This window comes from Delphinus delphis, chromosome 18, assembly GCF_949987515.2.
Source record: "Delphinus delphis chromosome 18, mDelDel1.2, whole genome shotgun sequence".
Lineage (NCBI taxonomy): Eukaryota > Metazoa > Chordata > Mammalia > Artiodactyla > Delphinidae > Delphinus > Delphinus delphis.
The window spans coordinates 64458659-64482204 of record NC_082700.1 but is presented as its reverse complement, the minus strand read 5'-3'; the positions used below and the strand labels follow the sequence as shown (position 1 = coordinate 64482204).

General features: G+C 38.5%; 1 protein-coding gene across 1 annotated transcript in view; it reads right to left on the bottom strand.

Moving 5' to 3' along the window:
• The window catches only part of DNAJC3 (DnaJ heat shock protein family (Hsp40) member C3), an 83584-nt gene that overhangs the window by 13511 nt on the left and 46527 nt on the right, over positions 1-23546 (bottom strand). The window contains exons 6-9 of the mRNA XM_059995736.1: positions 22579-22760; positions 22023-22142; positions 16769-16874; positions 16564-16684 (exon numbers count right to left, since the gene is read on the bottom strand). Coding sequence (XP_059851719.1) covers positions 16564-16684; positions 16769-16874; positions 22023-22142; positions 22579-22760 — 529 coding nt within the window. The remainder of the gene's footprint in view (positions 1-16563; positions 16685-16768; positions 16875-22022; positions 22143-22578; positions 22761-23546) is intronic.

Genomic DNA, 23546 nt, shown 5'->3' with positions numbered 1-23546 from the left:
CCAAATAATCACAAAAAACTACCCTAACAGTTTTCTATATATGAAAGTCCAGGTTAAAAATCATTTTTCCTCAGAATTTTTTGAGAATATTGCAATACTCCTTTCTAGAATTGATAGAAGGACAGGGAGAGGGCGTCATCAGGAGAATTTAACAGTCATAAATGTGCAGGCTGCTAACAGCAGAGCTTCAAAATACATAAAGGAAAAAAGGACAATATTAAAGGGAAAGGTAGGAAAGTCTGCAATTTCCACACCAGGTAAAGTTCCCTCTCAGTAACTGATGAGAAAACTAACAGAAACATTACACCCAGCAACTGCAGAATACACATTATTTTCAAGTGCACATAGAACATTCAGCAACATAGAGCCTATGCTGGGTTACAAAACAAGGCTACATAAATTCAAAAGGAAACAAATCTAATTAAAAGGACAGAACTCATACAGAGTATGCTCCCTATGCACAACAGAATTAAATTAGAAATCAATAATAAGGTACTAAGGAAACCGTGAAATATTTTAAAATTAAACAAAACATCTAAATCATCCATGCATCAAAGAAGTAGCCAGAAGGAAAGTTAGAATACATTTCAAATCAAATAACAATGAAAATAAAACAATGTGAGAGGGCAGCTTTAAATACTTTTATTAAAAAAGAAAAGAGGCCTAAAATCATTGATAGTTTAAAATTAAGAAGCTGGAAAAGCAAAAAATAAACCCAAAGGAAGTCTAAAGAGAAGAAATCAATGAAATAATAAAGAAAAATCATGTAAAACATTAACAAATCAATAAGTTGGTTCCTTCAAAAGACCAACAAATTTGACCAAACTCTACTGATCAAGAGGAAAAACAAGAACAACAACAAAAAAAAACTGTCACTATTAGAAATGAAGAAGGAATCATCATCACTTCAGACCTTACAGACATTAAAAGAAGAATAATATTATAAACTTCATAGAACCAAAATCAGCAACGTAGGTAAAACGGACGAATTCATTGACGGACACAACTTACAAAAACTAAAACAAGATGAAACAAACAAAATATATGAATAGCCCTAATTTTTTTTTTTTTTTTTTTTTTTTTTGGCCACACTGCATGGCATGCAGAGCTTCCACAACCAGGGATCAAACCCACAACCCCTGCACTGGAGTTGGAAGCAGACTCTTAACCACTGGACCACCAAGGAAGTCCTGAATAGCCCTGTATTGATTAAAGACACTGAATTAATCATCAAAAACCTTCCTACTAAGAAAACTCTGGGACCCAAGATGGTTTCACTGGTGAATTCTCCCAAACTTTAAAGAAGAAATCACACCAATTTTATACAATTCTTGCAGACAATGCAGGAGACCGGAACAATTTCTAACTAATTGAGTTCAGTACAACCTTAACACTAAAATCTGACAATGATATTACAAAAAAGAAGTTACAGAGCAATGAACACAGATGCACACTTCTTAAAATACTAGCAAATCAAATCCAGCAATATCTAAAAAAGGATAATACGTCATGTCCAAGAAAAGTTTATCCCAATATTTCCAGGTTGATTTAACTTCAGAATATCAATGTAATTTTTCACATTAACAGAATAAAGGAGAAAAACAAATATATACATAACACTTCTATAACTCTAACAAAAAGAAACAACAAATTTTAAGTGGGTAAATATTTGAACACTTCACAAAGAAAGGTATTTGAATAAACAAGCAGCACATGAAAAAGTATTAAACAACCTTAGTCATCAAAGAAACACATATTAAAGCCACAATGAGATACTACTAACACATACCAAAACGTATAAAATTAAAAAGACTCACAACACCAAATGTTTGCAAGGATGTAGCAACTGGAACTCTCATACTTTATTGATGAAAGTGTAAATTTTAAATTACTTTTTAGAAAAGGGTCTAGCAGTTTCTTTAAAACTAAGCATACAGCTTACCCTGTGACCCAACAATTCCACTCCTAGATATTTAGACAAGGTAACTGATAACATGTCTAAAAAAACCTTGCAGAATAATGTTCACAGCAGCTTTTTTCATGCTAACTAAAATCAGCCCAGGTGTCCATTAATATGAGAATGGATAAAGTATGGTATACCCATAAATTGGAATATTCTTCAGGGATAGGATTAATGATGAAATATTGAATGCTTTTCCCTCTTTTACAGTAGAAAAAGAAAGTAACAGCCTTCCAGCCCACTACCTGTCTTTAAAATAAATCTTCACTGGAGTACAGTCTCGTCTACGTGTCTATGGCTGCTCTTCCGCTGCAGTGGCAGAGCTGAGGAGGAGCAACAGAGACTGCACGGCTCACAGAGCCTGGAATTTTTACTCTCTGGACCTTTACAGAAAAAGTTTGCCAGCTTCTGCTCTTCAGCAATAAAAAGGAATGAACTGCCAATGACTATAACAACATGAATAAATCTCAAAAACATGCCGAATGAGAGAAGCCTTATACAAAAGAGGACATACTATATGGTTCTGTTGATATAAAGATCTAGCGTTGGTAAAACCAACCTGTGACGGAGAAAATCAGAATAACGGCTGCCTGTAGGGGTAGGATGGGGACCGCCTGGTAAGGGACAAGAGGATAATGTCCAGTTCTGCATCTTGATAGGAGTCTGGCTTTGACAAAGACTCTCTTATACCAAAACTTTAGACTGGCTCCTCGGAGTAAATCTTCTTTCTGACTAAGGCCCAACCTTGGGCTTCCGTCTCTGTCCTTGCAGAATCCAGGATGAGCAAGAATCCTGCTAAGATTCCCCACCCTTGGTATCTAACCAAACTTGAGTTTGATATCTGATCGAATTCCCCCTCCCCTACTCTGGCCTGCCTTCACCAAGAACTCAGCTGGGTCCATCTAGCAAGAACCTCCCCTCTCCCTAATGCTTCCTCTTTGTAATTTCGCATCCAGTGACCACGCACCAACTCTGGTCCTTGATTAGAAATCCCACTTGTCCTCTCTAGAGTCAGACTTGAGCCCAAACTTTCTCTCTCTCACTGCCAGAGCCCAGGGCAGTGTCCCCTACACCTACCATGATAGCCCACCCCACCCCCCGAATAAAGTCCTCCTTAAGGTCTTTAACAAGGGTCATGAATAATTTTTCTCTTTAACAGGCTGCATGGATATCAGAACTCAGGACTGGTATCCCTAAGATCTGTACCTTTCATTTTATCTATTGGGCTGGCCAAAAATCTCGTTTGGGTTTCTCCATAAGATGTTACAGAAAAACCCAAACGGACTTTTTGGCCAACCCAATACAATTACCTCCTAGTTAATAATAAGCAAGGTGAAGTATCTAGGAAAAAGTAAACCAAAATCTACAACTTTTTTTTGAAATGCATCTTAAAAAGATAAACTGATGGATACATGGAAGGACAGAGACAGATAAATGTGATAAAACATAGTAAAATGTTAATTTTAGAATCTAGATGGTGAGGACATGATTGTTCACTGTAAAATTCTTTCAACTTCTATCTTTGAAATTTCTCATAATAAAATGCTGGGGGTAATGCTTACCTGCTGTGAGACTGTCATAATACAGACGATGAAAATAACTCTTCTACCACTGTGTTTTACACATATTCATCCTTAGACTACAAAGGGGAAGTTTTATCCAAGTACCCTTACAATATAGATTCACTATTAGCACAGAAGTATGAAAGAACCGTGAGATATTTCTGACACTACAAAGGGCTGAACAATTTTAAGTCAAACTTCCATCGATGGAACTACCTCCTACAATAGACCACATTCTAGCACTGGACTCTGAGGGCAAGCCTAACCATTATACTTAGAAAGTGAAGAGACGAACTATTTTTAATTCTGTACACAGGGGCGTAAGGTGGCCTGCACCCTAACTGAACCTGATACATTACTGTGCTTTATACATGTGTTTTGTTGAAATTTTTATAGTGGAAAAGAGATAATAGTGCTAACAGTAACATACCAAAAGAAAATTCCAGTTTCCGTCAGATTATAAAATTTTAACTCTCGTGCAATAATTTCTCTATCAACAGTTAAATATCACCAACTGTATTCAAAGCACTGGAGTACACAGACACAAATACAGACCATGTACGTAGTCTGTTTCAATTTAAGATGGTAAGAGATTCTTGTTTTTTTTGTTTTTTTCGCTTTTAAAGAAGCCACTTCACTGTTTGAGGTCACACCTGTTTGTCACAGTAATCACTTTCCTGTTAACCGGCAAATAAAAAGCCAAAACAGAAACATACCCACGGCCTACTTCCTCCTCTCTAAAGCTACCCGCTGTCCTAGTCAAATGCTGTCGCCTTTGGGAAGGCAAAACACCCTTTCAATTCCCCTGCCTTCTGGGCTTCCGTTCTGACTACATCTTCTCCCACACAGGCAGTGTCCTTCCCTAATACTTCCTGACTATTTTTTTTTTATTTCCAATACTTTACGCTCTTGACCATTCAGAAATTAGCCTTGTAACATTATCTTTTTCTGCTGAATAATACTGCTTCACTCCCGTGAATGTTTTCTATTTCCCTATCTACATATTAAATTCATGGATTCCTTGGTATTTCCTACAGGAAGTCATAGGGTTGGCACTATAGGGGGTGCAATGTTTTCTGACTGGCATGATAGGCAAGTGTGTTAAATCTAAGCTAACTGGTAGATGTGCTAATCCCCACAGAGCAGGTACCTCTGCAATCTTCCCTGTAACCATGCACTTTTCAAAAGAAAAGAGGAGGCTGCAGCTGTGGCTAAGCAGCCTGGCTGTGAATAAAAGCAGAGGCAGGACGCACAGTCATGAAATTTACAGCCAAGGGAATTAAGCAACCCACATACAATATATTACCCTAGTTGTCTTTGCAAAGGAGTAGCCATTTTTCTGTTCTAACTACCTGCTTCCAACTCCTTAGGTGAAGCTAAACTAGGATGCACCTAAGGCAAGATTTGAGTTTCAGAAGTAACTGCTTTCAAGATTCTGATTACTTGTCCATGGTTATGACTGGTGTGTAAAAATATCAATATATAAGCAGCCTCCCAACTTTAGGTATGATCCTAAATAGAGCCAGCATTTTCCAATAAAGACCAACCTCTTCCACTTCTCCTCCCTAAATCAGGAGCCAAGGACCCCTGGCCGACAAACTTGAAAAAAGAAGCAGCCATGAGAAATCTGATCCACTCAGAAAAACATGGTCTCCTTCCTGCCTAGGGATGAGCCCCATAGCCCCATACCTGACCGCCATGCTGCCCAATGTGTGTGCTATCGTAGACACTTGCCTGAAATTCCATTAATCTGATATTCTTTAGGGTTAAATTCCAGTTTATGCTTATATCACAAGGCACAGAAATCTACCAGTGTTTTATACAAATATCTTAAATTTGGCCACTTTTCCTAAAATACAGCTGTTTTGGGGGCATAAGAATGCTGAAGCGAGGAGGTGGTATGAACTTTGAACACAGAATACTTTTGTGGACCAGGGAGGACTTAGCATCACTAGGCAGAGTCCTAGAATAAGCAAGAAGGCACAAGAATCTGGTTACAGAACATCATAGGACGTCAAAGATAAAATACGTCTATTTCACAATTTGGCCCAGGCTGGCCCTTCATCCAGAAAAAAATGCTAGTTGGTTCCTATTCTCAGAATAGAAGATACTATTAGTATCTGGATATTCTGGATACTATTAGTAATACTAAAATAAAAGCCGTGTCAAATGGAGTTAATACAGCAGTCATAGGTCAGACCTAGAAGCTAGCTACCCCACTAAGTACCATTTGTATACAAAAGTCAATGCAAGTTCCAAACAACGATCTAAAAATGAGTACAATGGAAACCATTTACTAGGAGCACTGTACTAATAAGCATCACTTTCTGAGCATCATCTTCTTTAACTGTCACAACAGTCCTATGTAATAGGTACTATTCTCATTCCTATCTTACAGATAAGGAAAGTAAAACATAACAGGCTAAGTTACTTGATTGAAATCACACGGCAAAAATAAACGGCACACTCCAAAGATATACAAATGGCCAACAAGCATATGAAAAGATGTTCAACATCACTAATCATAAGGGTAATGCAAATCAAAAGCACTAGATATCACTTCACATCCATTAGAATGCCTACTATTAAAGAAAAAACAAACAAAAAAACAGAAAATGTGTTGAGGAGGACAGAGAGAAACTGGAACCCTTGCAACACTGCTGGTGGGAATGCAAAATAGTACGACCACTATGGATAAAGCAATGTGGTGGTTCTTCAAAAAATTAAAATTACTTTATGATCCAGCAATTTCACTTCTGGGTATATATCCAGAAGAACTGAAAGGTGGGTTGAAGAGGTATTTGTACAGTCATGTTCTAGTAAGCAGAATCCCCTAATATCTTTCCGGATCATTCTATCATAAGCTCCAAATTAATAAACCTCCATGTTCCATTATTCACTAATCTAAACCTATTTTTTCTTCATCCATTATATACCTACCATCATTTTAAACTGCTGATTGAAAAAAAAGTAAAACCAGCAAACATAATACAGAAAGGCTTCATATATTAACTCAGGACTTCAACATATTATTTCACCTTTAAGTAAGATTACTACTCAGTTACATCATTTACTAAACCTCTGATTCAAATCCAAACAACTCAAGTAACGCCTTTCAGTTTCAACTATACAAACTTACACCCTACCCAGCCCCCAACCCAAAATAAAAGACCTAGCAACCCATTGTCTCTCTCTCCATGAGGTTGCTTGATTTTCATAGTTGTGACTAAACAACCATTTTATTCTTCTAAAACCATAATTCAGAAAGATCCTGCAATGCACAATCTAAACTCCCCAGAAAGACACAGAATAAACTCCTATGTTTTTAAAATTTTTAAATGCTAAAATAGACTTCAAAGACAGACCTATTCTATTAAATTAGTATTAAGCATCTTTTTCTTCAAGAATTAAGCTGTCAAATTTCTCTAAAAACTAAAGTTGGTTTAATATTCAAGATACAAAGGCATCTTGGGCTTCCCTGGTGGCAGTGGTTGAGAGTCCGCCTGCCGATGCAGGGGACACAGGTTCGTGCCCCGGTCCAGGAAGATCCCACATGCTGCGGAGCGGCTAGGCCTGTGAGCCATGGCCGCTGAGCCTGCGCGTCCGGAGCCTGTGCTCCGCTACAGGAGAGGCCACAACAGTGAGAGGCCCACGTACCGCAAAAAAAAATAATAATAATAAAAGTAAAAAGATACAAAGGCATCTTTCAACTTATATTTAGCAGCCTACGAGTTTTATTTTTTAATTTATTTATTTTTGGCTGCATTGGGTCTTCGTTGCTGAGCGTGGGCTTTCTCTAGTTGCGGCAAGCAGGGGCTACTCTTCGTTGCAGTGTGCAGGCTTCTCATTGCGGTGGCTTCTCTTGTTGTGGAACACGGGCTCTAGGCACACGGGCTTCAGTAGTTGTGGCACGCAGCTCAGTAGTTGTGGCTTGTGGGCTCTAGAGCGCAGGCTCAGTAGTTGTGGCACACGGGCTTAGTTGCTCTGCGGCATGTGGGATCTTCCCAGACCAGGACTCAAACCCCTGTCTCCTGCATTGGCAAGCGGATTCTTAACCACTGTGCCAACAGGGAAGTCCCTTAACCCTTTTTTCTTAACAGCTAAGCTTAAATTCTTCTGCAGCGTCGCTGATTTCACAGTTAGAGCTGAGGGTTCACATACAGATAAGAAAAGTACACTTTGATGAAGCATTCCAATAACTAACTGGAATGCAAAATCCTAGAATATAGCCATCTAGGAGCTCAAAAGTGAAAAGAGCAAGTATGCGAAAGGAATCTATGTAGACCACATGCCTTACTGATGCATTCTTGTGGCTCTGAAAGCTCATCATTTTGATCGCATACATTTCAAGCCTCAATCAGACCTCAAAGACTATAGTATACAAATGTCCCACAGTGCAACCAGAGTTGTCAACACTCCCAGGAAACCATTTAGAAGCAAGATTCTTTTTAAATTAAAGCAGGAAAAAAGTAAATGATCAGTTTGCCTTAAAAATGAGTACCACAAACCTTTCTCAATTATAAGTGTAGTTATCTGTATCTTAGTATAGGTTTTATCATTGCTGCAATGCATTCTTACTACATTTAAAATAGCTGCACAGAAGTTGAGACACAGATGTAGAGAACAAACGTATGGACACCAAGGGGTGAAAACCATGGTGGGGTGGAGATGGGGGTGTGCTGAACTGGGCGACTGGGATTGACATATATACACTGATGTGTATAAAATTGATGACTAATAAGAATCTGCAGTATAAAAAAACAAAAACAACTAATACTAAACTTTCTTTAGGTTATTTGTATGGAAATATGTTAATATAAATGTTTCAGACATTACATGAAATTTCTAAAAATCTTATATGTTCTGGTATAATGCTATAAGTCATAATTCCAGTTATTACTTTAAAATGTATATCTCAGAAATAACTAAATTTCCTTGTCAATTGCATTATTATGAACTTTCATCAAATCTTTAACTGTGGTCATTTTTAAGTCTCTTGTCATTTACAGAGTTCTGGGTGTACTCTGATGCTTTTGCAAAAATGTTCCTATAAAAGGGTTTCATCTTCAAGGAATTCATGGAAAAGACTGACAAGAACAGGTTTCTGGTAACTGACTATACTGCTGAACTGAATGAATAAGCATTTTCAGAACTCTAATGGAAAACTGATGAATTCATAAAAGTGCTAACAAAAGATCAAGATGAAAAAAAATTAATTACATGGGACTGAGTGAACTGATGAGGATGATTATAATTTTTGTGACTTTGTTTGAATAAAAAAAAAAAATCCCCCAAGGACTCAGGCAAAAAATACACAAATCAATTTTCACTGCAAAGTAAAGGAGCTGTTACAAAGGACGATTACTGGACTGAATGTCAATATTACGACATTATGAGTGTGTTTCGTGTTTGGTAACTGCAATCATTGTTGCTTTTGTTGTGGTCATCCACTTACAATGCTTGGTGTCAGTTTATTTATCTCTTGTAAAAATAAAATACAGTGCGTGTATGTGGAAAATATATATATAAACATTGCCAATGTTGTACCTCTTCTCATGGAAATTAATAAAAATATTAAATGTGGGTTTCCCTGGTGGCGCAGTGGTTGAGTCCGCCTGCTGATGCAGGGGACACGGGTTCGTGCCCCGGTGCAGGAAGACCCCACATACCGCGGAGCCACTGGGCCCGTGAGCCATGGCCGCTGAGCCTGCGCGTCCGGAGCCTGTGCTCCACAATGGGAGAGGCCACAACAGTGAGAGGCCCGCGTACCACCAAAAAAAAAAAAAATTAAATGTGAAAAAAAATGAAATAAAATAAAATAGCTGCAAACTTCATTAAATAAATATGCAGCAATTAATTGTGGAAAAGAAAAAAGAGTATCACAAACCAAGTTTCACCAGAAAAATACACTTACTGGTTTTGATTTAAAATGCTTTACTTGCTCTCTAACCCCTGCTCCGGCACCACCACCAATACACACAGTCGGCTCTGGGTCACCCCTTACTTGTCTCCCTTCAAGCAGAATCCAGCTACCATTCTGTGAGGACACTCAAGCAGCCGTATGGAGTGGTCTAAGAGGAACTGAGGCCGCCTGCCAACAGTTAGTACCAACCTGCCAGCCATCCGTGTGGCTGACAGGGTCTTCATGCTCCGGCCGGGTCTTCGTGCTACGGCCAGGTGTCAGGCCTGTGCCTCTGAGGTGGGAGAGCCGAGTTCAGGACACTGGTCCATGAGAGACCTCCCGGCTCCACATAATATCAAACAGCAAAAGCTCTCCAAGAGATCTCCATCTCAGAGCTAAGACCCAGCTCCACTCAATAACCAGCAAGCTCCAGTGCTGGACACCCTATGCCAAACAACTAGCAAGACAGAAACAAAACCCCACCCACTGGCAGAGAGGCTGTCTAAAATCATAATAAGGTCACAGACACCCCAAAACACACCACTGGATATGGTCCTGCCCACCAGAAAGACAAGATCCAGCCTCATCCACCAGAACGCAAGAACCAGTCCCCTCCACCAGGAGGCCTACACAACCCACTGAACCAACCTTAGCCACTGGGGGCAGACATCAAAAAAAACACAGGAACTACGAACCTGCAGCCTGTGAAAAGGAAACCCCCAAACACAGTCAGTTAAGCAAAATGAGAAGACAGAGGAACACACAGCAGATAAAGAAGAAAAGTAAAAACGCACCAGACCTAGCAAATGAAAAGCAAATAGGCAGTCTACCTGAAAAAGAATTCAGAGTAATGATAGTAAAGATGATCCAAAATCTTGGAAATGGAAAGGAGAAAATATAAAAAACGTTTAACAAGGACCTAGAAGAACTAGAGAGCAAACAAACACTGATGAACAACACAATAAATGAAATTAAAACTTCTCTAGGGGCTTCCCTGGTGGCGCAGTGGTTGAGAGTCTGCCTGCCGATGCAGGGGACACGAGTTCGTGCCCCGGTCCAGGAAGATCCCTCATGCCACGGAGCGGCTGGGCCCGTGAGCCATGGCCGCTGAGCCTGCGCGTCCGGAGCCTGTGCTCTGCAATGGGAGAGGCCACAACAGTGAGAGGCCCGCGTATAGCAAAAAAAAAAAAAAAAAAAAAATCTCTAGAAAGAATCAATAGCAGAATAACTGAGACAGAAGAATGGATAAGTGACCTGGAAGATAAAATAGTGGAAATAACTACTGCAGAGCAGAATACAGAAATAAGAATGAAAAGAATTGAGTAGAGTCTCAGGGACCTCTGGGACAACAATAAATGCACCAACATTTGAATTATAAGAGTCTGAGAAAAAGAAAGAGACTGAGAAAACATTTAATTTGAAGAGATTATAGTTGAAAAATTCCCTAATATGGGGAAAAAAAATAGTCAATCAAGTCCAGGAAGCACAGAGAGTCCCAAACAGGATAAACCCAAGGGGAAACACTCCAAGACACATATTAATCAAACTATCAAAAACTAAATACAAACAAAAAATATTAAAAGTAGCAAGGGAAGGGCTTCCCTGGTGGCGCAGTGGTTGAGAGTCTGCCTGCCGATGCAGGGGACACGGGTTCGTGCCCCGGTCCGGGAAGATCCCACATGCTGTGGAGCAGCTGGGCCCGTGAGCCATGGTTGCTGAGCCTGTGCGTCCGGAGCCTGTGCTCCGCAACGGGAGAGGCCACAACAGTGAGAGGCCCGTGTACTGCAAAAAAAAAAAAGAAAGAAAGAAAAAAAAGCAGCAAGGGAAAAACATCAAATAACATACCTGGGAATCCCCATATGGTTAACAACTGATCTTTCAGCAGAAACTCTGCAAGCCAGAAGGGAGTGGCAAGACATATTAAAAGTGATGAAATGGAAAAACCTACAACCAACATTACTCTACCCAGCAGGATCTCATTCAGATTCGACAGAAAACTTAAAACCTTTATTGACAAGCAAAAGCTAAGAGAATTCAACACCACCACACCAGCTTTACAACAAATGCTAAAGGAACTGCTCTAGGTAGGAAACACAAGAGAAGGAAAAGACCTACAATAACAAACCCAAAACAATTAAGAAAATGGTAATAGGAACACACATATCAATAACTACCTTAAATGTAAATGGATTAAATGCTCCAACCAAAAGACACTGACTGGCTGAATGGATACAAAAAAAGACCCATATATATGATGTCTACAAGAGACCAACTTCAGACCTAGGGACACATACAGACTGAAAGTGAGGGGATGGAAAACGATATTCCACACAAATGGAAATCAAAATAAAGCTGGAGTAGCAAATCTCGTATCAGACAAAATAGACTTTAAAATAAAGACTATTACGAGAGACAAAGAAGGACACTTTGGGATCAATTCAAGAAAGGATCAATTCAAGAAGAAGATATAACAATTGTAAACACTTATGAATCCAATATAAGAGCATCTCAATACATAAGGCAAATGCTAACAGCCATAAAAGGGGATATTGACAGTAACACAATTAATAGTAGGGGAATTAAACACCCCACTTTCACCAATGGACAGATCATCCAAAATGAAAATAAATAAGGAAACACAAACTTTAAATGATACATTAAAAAAAGATGGACCTAATTGATATTTATAGGACATTCCATCCAAAAACAACAGAATACACTTTCTTCTCAAGTGCTCATGGTACATTCTCCAGGATAGATCATATCTTGGGTCACAAATCAAGCCTTGAAAAATTTAAGAAAATTGAAATCGTATCAAGTGTCTTTTCCGACCACAACGCTATAAGACTAGATATCAATTACAGGAAAAAATCTGTAAAAAATACAAATACATGGAGGCTAAACAATACACTACTAAATAACCAACAGATCACTGAAGAAATCAAAGGGGAAATCAAAAGGTACCTAGAAACAAATGATAATGAAAGCACAATGACCCAAAACCCATAGGATGCAGCAAAAGCAGTTCTAAGAGTAAAGTTTATAGCAATACAATCCTACCTCAAGAAAACAAGAAACATCTCAAATAAACAACCTAACCTTACACCTAAAGCAATTAGAGAAAGAAGAACAAAAAAACGCCAAAGTTAGGCGAAGGAAAGAAATCAGAAAGATCAGATCAGAAATAAATGAAAAAACAAATGAAGGAAACAATAGCAAAGATCAATAAAACTAAAGCTGGTTCTTTGAGAAGATAAACAAAGTTCATAAACCATTAGCCAGACTCACCAAGAAAAAAAGGGAGAAGACTCAAATCACTAGAATTAGAAATAAAAAAGGAGAAGTAACAACTGACACTGCAGAAATACAAAGGATCATGAGAGTTTAATACAAGCAACTATATGCCAATAAAATGTACAACCTGGAAGGAATGGACAAATTCTTAGAAAAGCACAACCTTCCGAGACTGAACCAGGAAAAACAGAAAATATAAACAGACAAATCACAAGCACTGAAATTGAAACTGATTAAAAATCTTCCAACAAACAAAAGCCCAGGACAAGATAGCTTCACAGGCGAATTCTATCAAACATTTAGAGAAGAGCTAACACCTATCCTTCTCAAACTCTTCCAAAATATAGCAGAGGGAGGAACACTCCCAAACTCATTCTACGAGGCCACCATCACCCTGATACCAAAACCAGACAAAGATGTCACAAAGAAAGAAAACTACAGGCCAATATCACTGATGAAAATAGATGCAGAAATCCTCAACAAAATACTAGCAAACGGAATCCAGTAGCACATGAAAAGGCTCACACACCATGATCAAGTGGGGTTTATCCCAGGAGTGCAAGGATTCTTCAATATATGCAGATCAATCAATGCAATACTCCATATTAACAAATTGAAGTAGAAAAACCATATGATCATCTCAAAAGATGCAGAAAAAGCTTTTGGCAAAATTCAACACCCATTTATGATAAAAACCCTCCAGAAAGTAGGCATAGAGGGAATTTACCTCAACATAATAAAGGCCATATATGACAAACCCACAGCCAACATTGTTCTCAGTGGTGAAAAACTGAAACCATTTCCTGTAAGATCAGGAACCAGACAAGGTTGTCCAGTCTCATAGTTTTGGAAGTTTTAGCCACAGCAATCAGAGAAGAAAAAGAAATAAAAGGAATCCAAATCAGAAAAGAAGATGTAAAGCTGTCACTGTTTGCAGATGACATGATACTATACATAGAGAATCCTAAAGATGCTACCAGAAAACTACTAGAGCCAATCAATGAATTTGGTAAAGGAGCAGGATACAAAATTAATGCCCAGAAATCTCTTGCATTCCTATACACTAATGATAAAAATCTGAAAGAGAAATTAAGGAAACGCTCCCATTTACCACTGCAACGAAAAGAATAAAATACCTAGGAATACAGCTACCTAAGGAGACAAAAGACCTGTATGCAGAAAATTATAAGACACTGATGAAAGAAATTAAAGAGGATACAAACAGATGGAGAGATAGACCATGTTCTTGGACTGGAAGGATCAACATTCTGAAAATGACTATACTACACAAAGTAATCTATAGATTCAATGCAATCCCTATCAAACTACCAATGGCATTTTTCACAGAACTAGAACAAAAAAGTGCACAATTTGTATGGAAACACAAAAGACCACGAATAGCCAAAGCAATCTTGAGGAAAAAACAGAGCTGGAGGAATCAGGCTTCCTGACTGCAGAATATACTACAAAGCTACAGTAATCAAGACAGTATGGTACTGGCACAAAAACAGAAATATGGATCAATGGAATAGGATAGAAAGCCCAGAGATAAACGCACGAACATACGGTCACCTTATCTTTGATAAAGGAGGCAAGGATATACAATGGAGAAAAGACAGCCTCTTCAATAAGTGGTGCTGGGAAAACTGGACAGCTACATGTAAAAGAATGAAATTAGAACATTCCCTCACACCATACACAAAAATAAACTCAAAATGGATTAAAGACCTAAATGTAAGGCCAGACACTATAAAACTCTTAGAGGAAAACATAGGCAGAACACTCTATGACATAAATCACAGCAAGATCCTTTTTGACCCACCTCCTAGAAAAATGGAAAAAAATAGACAAATGGAACCTAATGAAACTTAAAAGTTTTTGCACAGCAAAGGAAACCATAAACGGGATGCAAGGCAACCCTCAGAATGACAGGAAATATTTGCAAATGAAGGAACTGACAGAGGATTAATCTCCAAAATTTATAAGCAGCTCGTGCAGCTCAATATCAAAAAAAACAAACAACCCAATCCAAAAATGGGCAGAAGACCTAAATAGACATTTCTCCAAAGAAGATATACAGATATCCAACAAACACATGAAAGGATGCTCAACATCACTAATCATTAGAGAAATGAAAATCAAAACTACAGTGAGGTATCACCTCATACCAATCAGAATGCCCATCAAAAAATCGACAAACAATACATGCTGGAGAGGGTGTGGAGAAAAGGGAATCCTCTTACACTGCTGGTGGGAATGTAAACTGATACAGCCACTATGAAGAACAGTATGGAGGTTCCTTAAAAAAACTAATAATAGAACTACCATGCGACCCAGCAATCCTACTACTGGGCATATACCCTGAGTAAACCATAATTCAAAAAGAGTCATGTACCACAATGTTCATTACAGCACTGTTTACAATAGCCAGGACTTGGAAGCAACCTAAGTGTCCATCGACAGATGAATGGATAAAGAAGATGTGGCACATATATACAATGGAGTATTACTCAGCCATAGAAAGAAATGAAATTGAGTTATTTGTAGTGAGGTGGATGGACCTAGAGACTGTCATACAGAGTGAAGTAAGTCAGAAAGAGAAAAAAAAAATACCGTATGCTAACACATATATATGGAAATCTAAAAAAAAAACAAAATGGTTCTGAAGAACCTAGGGGCATAACAGGAATAAAGACACAGACATAAGAGTATGGACTTGAGGACACAGGGAGGGGGAAGGGTAAGCTGGGATGAAGTGAGAGAGTGGCATGGACATATATACACTACCAAATGTAAACTAGATAGCTACTGGGAAGCAGCCGCATAGCACATTGAGATCAGCTCGGTGCTTTGTGACCACCTCGAGGGGTGGGATAGGGAGGGTGGGAGGGAGACGCAAGAGGAAGGAGATATGGGGATATAAGTATATGTATAGCTGATTCACTTTGTTATAAAGCAGAAACTAACACACCATTGTAAAGCAATTATACTCCAATAAAGATGTTAAAAATAAATAAAGAAAACAAAACGCTTTACTTGATTTGAAACAAAAACTTTTCATTAAGGGCTCTAAGACTCACTTCTTTTCAAAATCATCTCATTTAAATGTTTATAGCATAATGTCACATGAAAAAGATCACAAAACAAAATATATGAAAGATAAATATATATATATATATATATATATATATGAAAGGATTCTATACAATTACTGTATTTCCCTTAGTTATCTTCCAAAAATAGGCCACTGCCTTTATTCAAGGTCCTTACAACATCTAGCAGGAATCTCTCTCTCTGCTACTTCAACTTGAACAAAGTTCGGTAAGCAGGTATCCTAACATTTACTAAACAGCTTAGGGGTCACAGAGGATCATTTTATATTTACGCATATATGTCACATGTATGTCTGCTGTAGGTAGAATATATATACTGCATACATGCGTAGAATATGTATGCATAAAATACACACTCATACATATGCATAAAGTCTGAAAGGTGTAAATCCAAAACAAGCAGTGATTACCTCTGGATGATATGAGATCTATAATTTAAATTTTCTACCTTGTTATATATCTTTTCTAACTTGTCTCCAACAAAGAAAGTTAAAATATTTATTTTTATATTCCACTGTACTGGTGTCAACAGCAGAACTCTTTCCTTATATGGTATAGTTTTCATGTTCCACCAAGAAAGAATAATTTTCAGGTTCTCTGCCATTTTTCTAAAATTGCCAACATTTCCAGGTACTCTGGTAAACTTGTTCTAAACAAAAGGATGTTAAACAGGTGCTAATTGCACATATAACAACTTTTAGGTATCGCAAATCAAATTCCTCAAAGATTTACCTTCATCGTACATCTCTTCTATTAAATAGGCCTCTGCTCGGTCTTTCAGAGCGTTCACATTGTCAGGTTCCATCTGTAAAACTTCCGAACACACTCGAATAGCTTCAACAGGCTTCTCATCCTAAAAGTAAGTGTGAGAAAAGAATTTATAGTTGTTTTCCACAATGTCAAGTTTTTACAATTCTGGGAGTGAGTCAACAGTTACCTTCGAAAAGCAGTGGCAAATCCTTTCTTTTGAACGAATTGTATACTCAGAAACACTTGGCTCTGTTTTCATGACAGATTCATATTTGCTGGTCGCATCTGTGTATCTGTTAAATGAGCAAATCATGATGAGTAAAAAATGAAATTCTATTTCCAGAGCTAAAGAAACGACCCTCTATTCTTCACTATATGTTACTTAAATCAATTGACCTGAATGAGCACATCCCTTCAAAGACTGCTTCTACCTTATTAATCTACAGTAGCAAGGAAGGTTCTCTCTGCAATTAAGAGTTGGGAGATAACACACATGACCACAGAAAATGTATCTGGATAAATCAAAGCATACCTGTGAGTACCCATCAAACCAAATGATGAATTCTCTACAGAAAAGTGCTCATGATTTTGAAACTGAGGAAAACACTTTGTTAAAGTCCGACTATACAAGGCTTATACTTTCAGCAAAACAGAGATCAGGTTTTCTTTCTTAGTTACTACACACTTTGATGAAATAACAGCGCCCATTACATGTTATTTTATATAACAAATATCAATATTCAAATCTAAGTACATTGTAATTCCTTGCAGAAGAAACCTGCTTTTTATTTTTTTTGGAGATTTCAACAGTTTTCTACTCACTTAGTTGTGTGTGTATATGTATGTGTGTGAGTATACGTAGTTTTATATAGTTTTATCACATGTGTAGATTCGTGTAACCATCACCACAATGAAGATACAGCTCTACTCCACCTCTGTAAGGTTCCTTCATGCCATCCCTTTATAGTTACACATCATCCTGCTCCCTAACCCTCAGCAATTTCTCATCTGTTTACCACCTCTATAATTTTATTTCATGAATGCTATATAAATGTAATCATACAGTAGGTAACCTTTTTTTTTTTAATTTTATTTATTTTTGGCTGCATTGGGTCTTCATTGCCACACGTGGACTTTTCTCTAGCTGTGGCGAGCGGGGGCTATTCTTCATTGCGGTGTGCGGGCTTCTCATTGCAGTGGCTTCTCTTGTTGAGGAGCATGGGCTCTAGGCGCACGGGCTTCAGTAGTTGTGGCACGCGGGGTCAGTAGTTGTGGCGCACAGGCTTACTTACTCCGCGGACAAGAAACCTGCTTAAATTCCCAACATTACTAGCTTTCTAAGAACAATAAAAGCTATTTCAGCATTTTTTTAAACCGGTGGAAAGTACTAGTCATGTTATGCATTGTTACTCTCCTCATTAATGGCAAACTGTTGGGTTGGCCAAAAGGTTCGTTCAGTTTTTTCCATAGATGGCTCTAGTAGCACTTAGTTGTCTTTAACTTCATTTGAAACAATTATGTTAGACTGTATGTGACAGCTGTCATATCAGTGTGCATTTAAAAAAAGATCAAAATTGGTGGGCTTCCCTGGTGGCACAGTGGTTGAGAGTCCGCCTGCCGATGCAGGGGATACAGGTTCGTGCCCTGGTCCGGCAATATCCCACATGCCGCGGAGCAGCTGGGCCCCGCGAGCCATGGCCACTGAGCCTGCGCGTCCGGAGCCTGTGCTCCGCAACGGGAGAGGCCACAACAGTGAGAGGCCCGCGTACCGCCAAAAAAAAAAAAAAAATTGGTGAATTTTTGTGTAGCCATTTAAATGTTGAAGATGGAAGAAAAAAAGCAACATTTTCAGCATATTATGCTTTATTATTTCAAGAAAGGTAAAAATGCAACTGAAATGCACAAAAAGTTTTGTGCAGTGTATGGAGAAGGTGCTGTGACCGACTGAACATGTCAAAAGTGGTTTGCAAAGTTTCATGCTGGAGATTTCTCACTGGATGATGCTCCACGGTCGGGTAGACCAGTTGAAGTTGACAGCGATCAAATAGAAACAAAAACTGAGAGCAGTCAACATTATACCATGCGGAAGATAGCCAACATACTCAAAATATCCAAATCAAATGTTGAAAATCGTTTGCGCCAGCTTGGTTATGTGAATCACTTTGATGTTTCGGTTCCACGTAAGTTAAGCGAAAAAAACCTTCTTGACCATATTTCCACATGCAATTCTCAACTGAAACGTAATGAAAACGTTCCATTTTTAAAACAAATTGTGACGGGCGATGAAAAGGGGATACTGTACAGTAATGTGGAACGGAAGAGATCGTGGGGCAAGCGAAACGCATCACCACCAACTACACCAAAGGCCCGTCTTCATCCAAAGAAGATGATGTTGTGTATACGGTGGGATTGGAAGGGCGTCCTCTATTATGAGCTCCTTCTGGAAAACCAAACGATTAATTCCAACAAGTACTGCTCCCAATTAGACCAACTGAAAGCAGCACTCCACGAAAAGCACCCAGAATTAATCAACAGAAAACACATAATCTTCCATCAGGATAACACAAGACCGCATATGTTTCTTTGATGACCAGGCAAAAACTGTTACAGCTTGGCTGGGAAGTCCTGATTCATCCACCATATTCACCAGACATTGCACCTTCAGATTTTCATTTATTCCGGTCTTTACAAAATTCTGTTAACAGAAAAAATTTCAATTTCCTGGAAGACTGTAAAAGGCACCTGGAACAGTTCTTTGCTCAAAAAGATAAAAAGGTTTTGGTAGATGGAATTATGACGTTGCCTGAAAAATGGCAGAAGGTAGTGGAAAAAAAGGGTGAATACGTTGTTCAATAACGTTCTTGGTGAAAATGAAAAATGTGTCTTTTATTTTTAGTTAAAAAACCGAAGGCACTTTTTGGCCCACCCAACGCAAGCTGCATTTACATGCCATTGTGGCACATTATTCCCAAAGTGCTGCAATCTTCAAATTTAAATGCCACTGTATTAAAATATAGGTTTAAATACAAAACTTAAAGCAAAAGCTAGACATCAATGTCAAAATCCTAGTTGGGATACTGTTCTATAGATTTCCAAGATGGTACAATTGTAGGAAATTATACAGAGTATGCGAGACCTCGCTCTATTTCTTAAAACTATGTGTGAAACTACAATTAGAAATTAAAAGTTCAATTAGAAAATAATGCACTTCACTTTAAAAAAACAAAAAAAGGTAGCTTCTGGAAAGGTGGAGTAGATGTACCTTCCCCAATTCCTCTACCTAGATACCTGTGTAAATATCCTGGACATTGTATGTCCTTTTTTTTAATATGAAAAGACTAAGAAAGGGGGAGACAAGAAAATTATGATCCCACCCCCACCAACATCAGCAGGTCAACTGGAGAGCCTAGACTTCTTCCCTGGTGAGCCTGTAATGAGGTGTGTCCACACCCAAGCAAGGTGGTGTCGGAGAATGCCACGTTGGGAGCCAAAACTTTCATCCATGGCCAGAACTGAGTCCCCAAAACTCTTACCCACACCAAGCAGCAGTGACAATCCCACACCTCGAATAGCAATGAAGGCCAAGTGGGAAACTTCTACCTCAATCTGGCAGTTAACGAGGTTGTGCCTACCCCCCAGGCCCTCATGCTCACTTTGCTGGAACAATGTCAGGAAAAGCCACCCAAAACAGAAGATTTAAATAAAATACAGTATCTTATAAAATGAACATATCCAGGTTTCAATTAAAAACTAATCATCAGGGCTTCCCTGGTGGCGCAGTGGTTGGGGGTCCACCTGCCGATGCAGGGGACACGGGTTCGTACCCCAGTCTGGGAAGATCCCACGTGCCATGGAGTGGCTGGGCCCGTGAGCCATGGCCGCTGAGCCTGCACATCTGGAGCCTGTGCTCCGCAATGGGAGAGGCCACAACAATGAGAGGCCCGTGTACCGCAAAAAAACAAACTAATCATCATACCAAGAAACAGGAAGATCTCAAACCAACACCAAGAGGACAGAGATGTTAAAGCAGCCATGAAAAAAGCAGCAATTAACAAACATGCTTAAAGCAAATGAAAAAATAGAATGCCTCAGCAAAGAAATGGAAAGTCTCAGCAAAGAAATAGAAGATATGAACATTCCAAATAGAATTTTTAGAACTGAAAAGTATAAAAACTGAAATAAATTGCTCACCACATGTGCTCAAGAGCAGAATGTAGGGGACAGAGAAAAGAATCAGTGAATTGGAAGAATAGAAATTACCAAATCTGAACAACAGAGAAAATGAACTGAAAAAGAAAAATAAACAGAGCCTCAGGGACTGTAGGGCTAAAACAAAAACTCTAACATTTATGTTAATTAGAGTCTAAGAAGGAAAATAGAGAGAGGGCAGGGCTGAAAAAGTATTCCCAGAAATAATGGCTGGAAACTTCCCAAAATTTGACAAGAGACATAAACCTACATATTCTAGAAGCTAAGGATACGCCAAACAGGATAAACACAAAGAAATCCATGCTGAGATATATCATAATTAAACTTCTGAAAACTAAAGACAAGGAAATAATCTGAAAAGCAGTCAGAGGAAAATAACTCCTTATCTTTAGGGAAAAAACAATTAGAATGACAATGGATTTCTCATCAGGAACCATGGAAGCCAGAAAGAAATGGCACAATATTTTTCAGCTGCTGTAACAAAAGAACTGTTAACCCAGAATCCTGTACTGAGAGGAAATGTCTGCATACTCTGTATACATCGCTATCACTCTAGATGTATATTACCTTTTAATAATCAATTTATGTGCCTGTCTCCCACACTAAACTACCAGCGTCTTAAGACCAAACACTACTATTCATATTCATTTCTGCACCCCCCAGTACATAGTCAGTTCCTGATACAGGAAAAATTCAGTAAATAGTTGGTGAAATATAAAATAAATCTGCTGGTAAGAATATTATGCAGGGACTTCCCTGGTGGCACAGTGGTAAGAATCCGTCTGCCAGGACACGGGTTTGAGCCCTGGTTCTGGAAGATCCCACATGCCGCGGAGCAACTAAGCCCGCGTGCCACAACTACTGAGGCCGTGCACCTGGAGCCTGTGCTCTCAACAAAAGAAGCCACCGCAATGAGAAGCCTGCGCACCACAACAACCCCGCTGGCTGCAACTAGAGAAAGCCCACACGCATCAATGAAGACCCAACACAGCTGAAAATAAACAAATAAACAAATTGTAAATAAATTTAAAAAAGAATACTATGTAGTTACCATTATTTATATTCTGCCTTATTCAAAAAGTGTACAATTGTAGTTTTGCTAAGGCTCAATGCCATCTAAGATACTCCACCCTCAACGGCAAGAAGTAAGAGCAAGCAGTTCAGTTGTTCTTTTGTGGCCACAACCAGACATATGAGGGAAGGTGAGATCCTCTACACAAGCATAGTCTTACCTGCCTTCTTTGATGAGCTCTTCAGCTGACTTAATCAGCTTATTAAGTTTCTTGACTTGTTTATAGTGTGCAAAACACCTTTTATGATCCTGGTCAAGTTTAAGACATTCACGAACTTCACTGTTCATGGATTAAAAAAAGGAAAATACTCCAAGTAAAAATAATCAATAAATGGTTTTTCATACTAAATATAGAAATCACAACAAAAGGTATTTTTTGTCTGTAACAATTAAAATATACTGACAATAATTTATCATACACTGTTATATACGACACTGTATTATGCACACACATTTATTAATTCTAGTTCAAATGACTTAAGTAGAGATATATAACAAACACTATTTTGCTTCTGCAAATGTAATACCCTATTTATTATTTCATGAAGTATGAAAAGAACTAATGTGGAAGCAGAATAACTTAAGAGATAACACAAAATTATAGATACATAAAAAAGCCTTAACCATAATTTTATTAAAGTTAAAAAGAAAATGGGAGTATTCTCTTACTGCAAACAATAAAAAGATGAGGAGATGTGTATGTTACTAGAACTGACCTGAGAGATAGTTCATGGTCTCCTAGCTCATAGTACAGTGTGCTGATTTTATAAAATGCCTCAGTATTATCATTCTTCAATTTTGATGCAGCTTTTAAATCACTTATCGCTTTCCTAGGTTCCCCTTCTTTTATAAAACATTCAGCTCGAAGTTCCCGTAATTCTGCATCCCAAACACAAACCTTGAGAAACAAAAGAACTAGACTTAAAGAAACAGTAAATTATGCACATTCATACTTGCACCTGATATATTTTATCTACATATTTATCAACATAAAACATCCTCAATTAATGTGATGACTCCTATATTGTAAGTAATATTAAAAAGTCTAATACAATTTAGATGTGACAAAAATAATGAGATGTGACAAAATAATTTCTCCACAGATGTCTTAAATAAATTCCAATGGGGTAAGGGATATATGTACTAACAAGGCCCTTTCCCTACCCCTTTCAGTTATATAATTCTAAAACACTGAAAGTAAGAAAACATGGTATTTACTATTAGAAGGTGGTTCCCAGTGAAGTATATTTGATTTTTTTATATAAATTTATTTATTTTATTTAATTTTTTATTTTTGGCCGTGTTGGGTCTTCGTTGCTGCACATGGGCTTTTCTCCAGTTGCGGCGAGTGGGACCACTCTCTGCTGCGTTGTGCAGGCTTCTCATTGCGGTGGCCTCTCCTCTCCTATTGCGAAGCAAGGGCTCTAGGCACGTGGGCTTCAGTAGTTGTGATACGCGGGCTCTAGAGCACAGGCTCAGCAGTTGCGCACAAGCTCAGCTGCTCTGCAGCATGTGGGATCTTCTCAGACCAGGGCTCGAACCCGTGTCCCCTGTATTGGCAGGTGAATTCTTAACCACTGTGCCACCAGGGAAGCCCTACTGTATTTGATTTTGAAGAGAATATTTTCTAACTGGATTTTTGTAGTTAACAATTCTAATTTCTAGTCTCAAAAAATAAAATCTA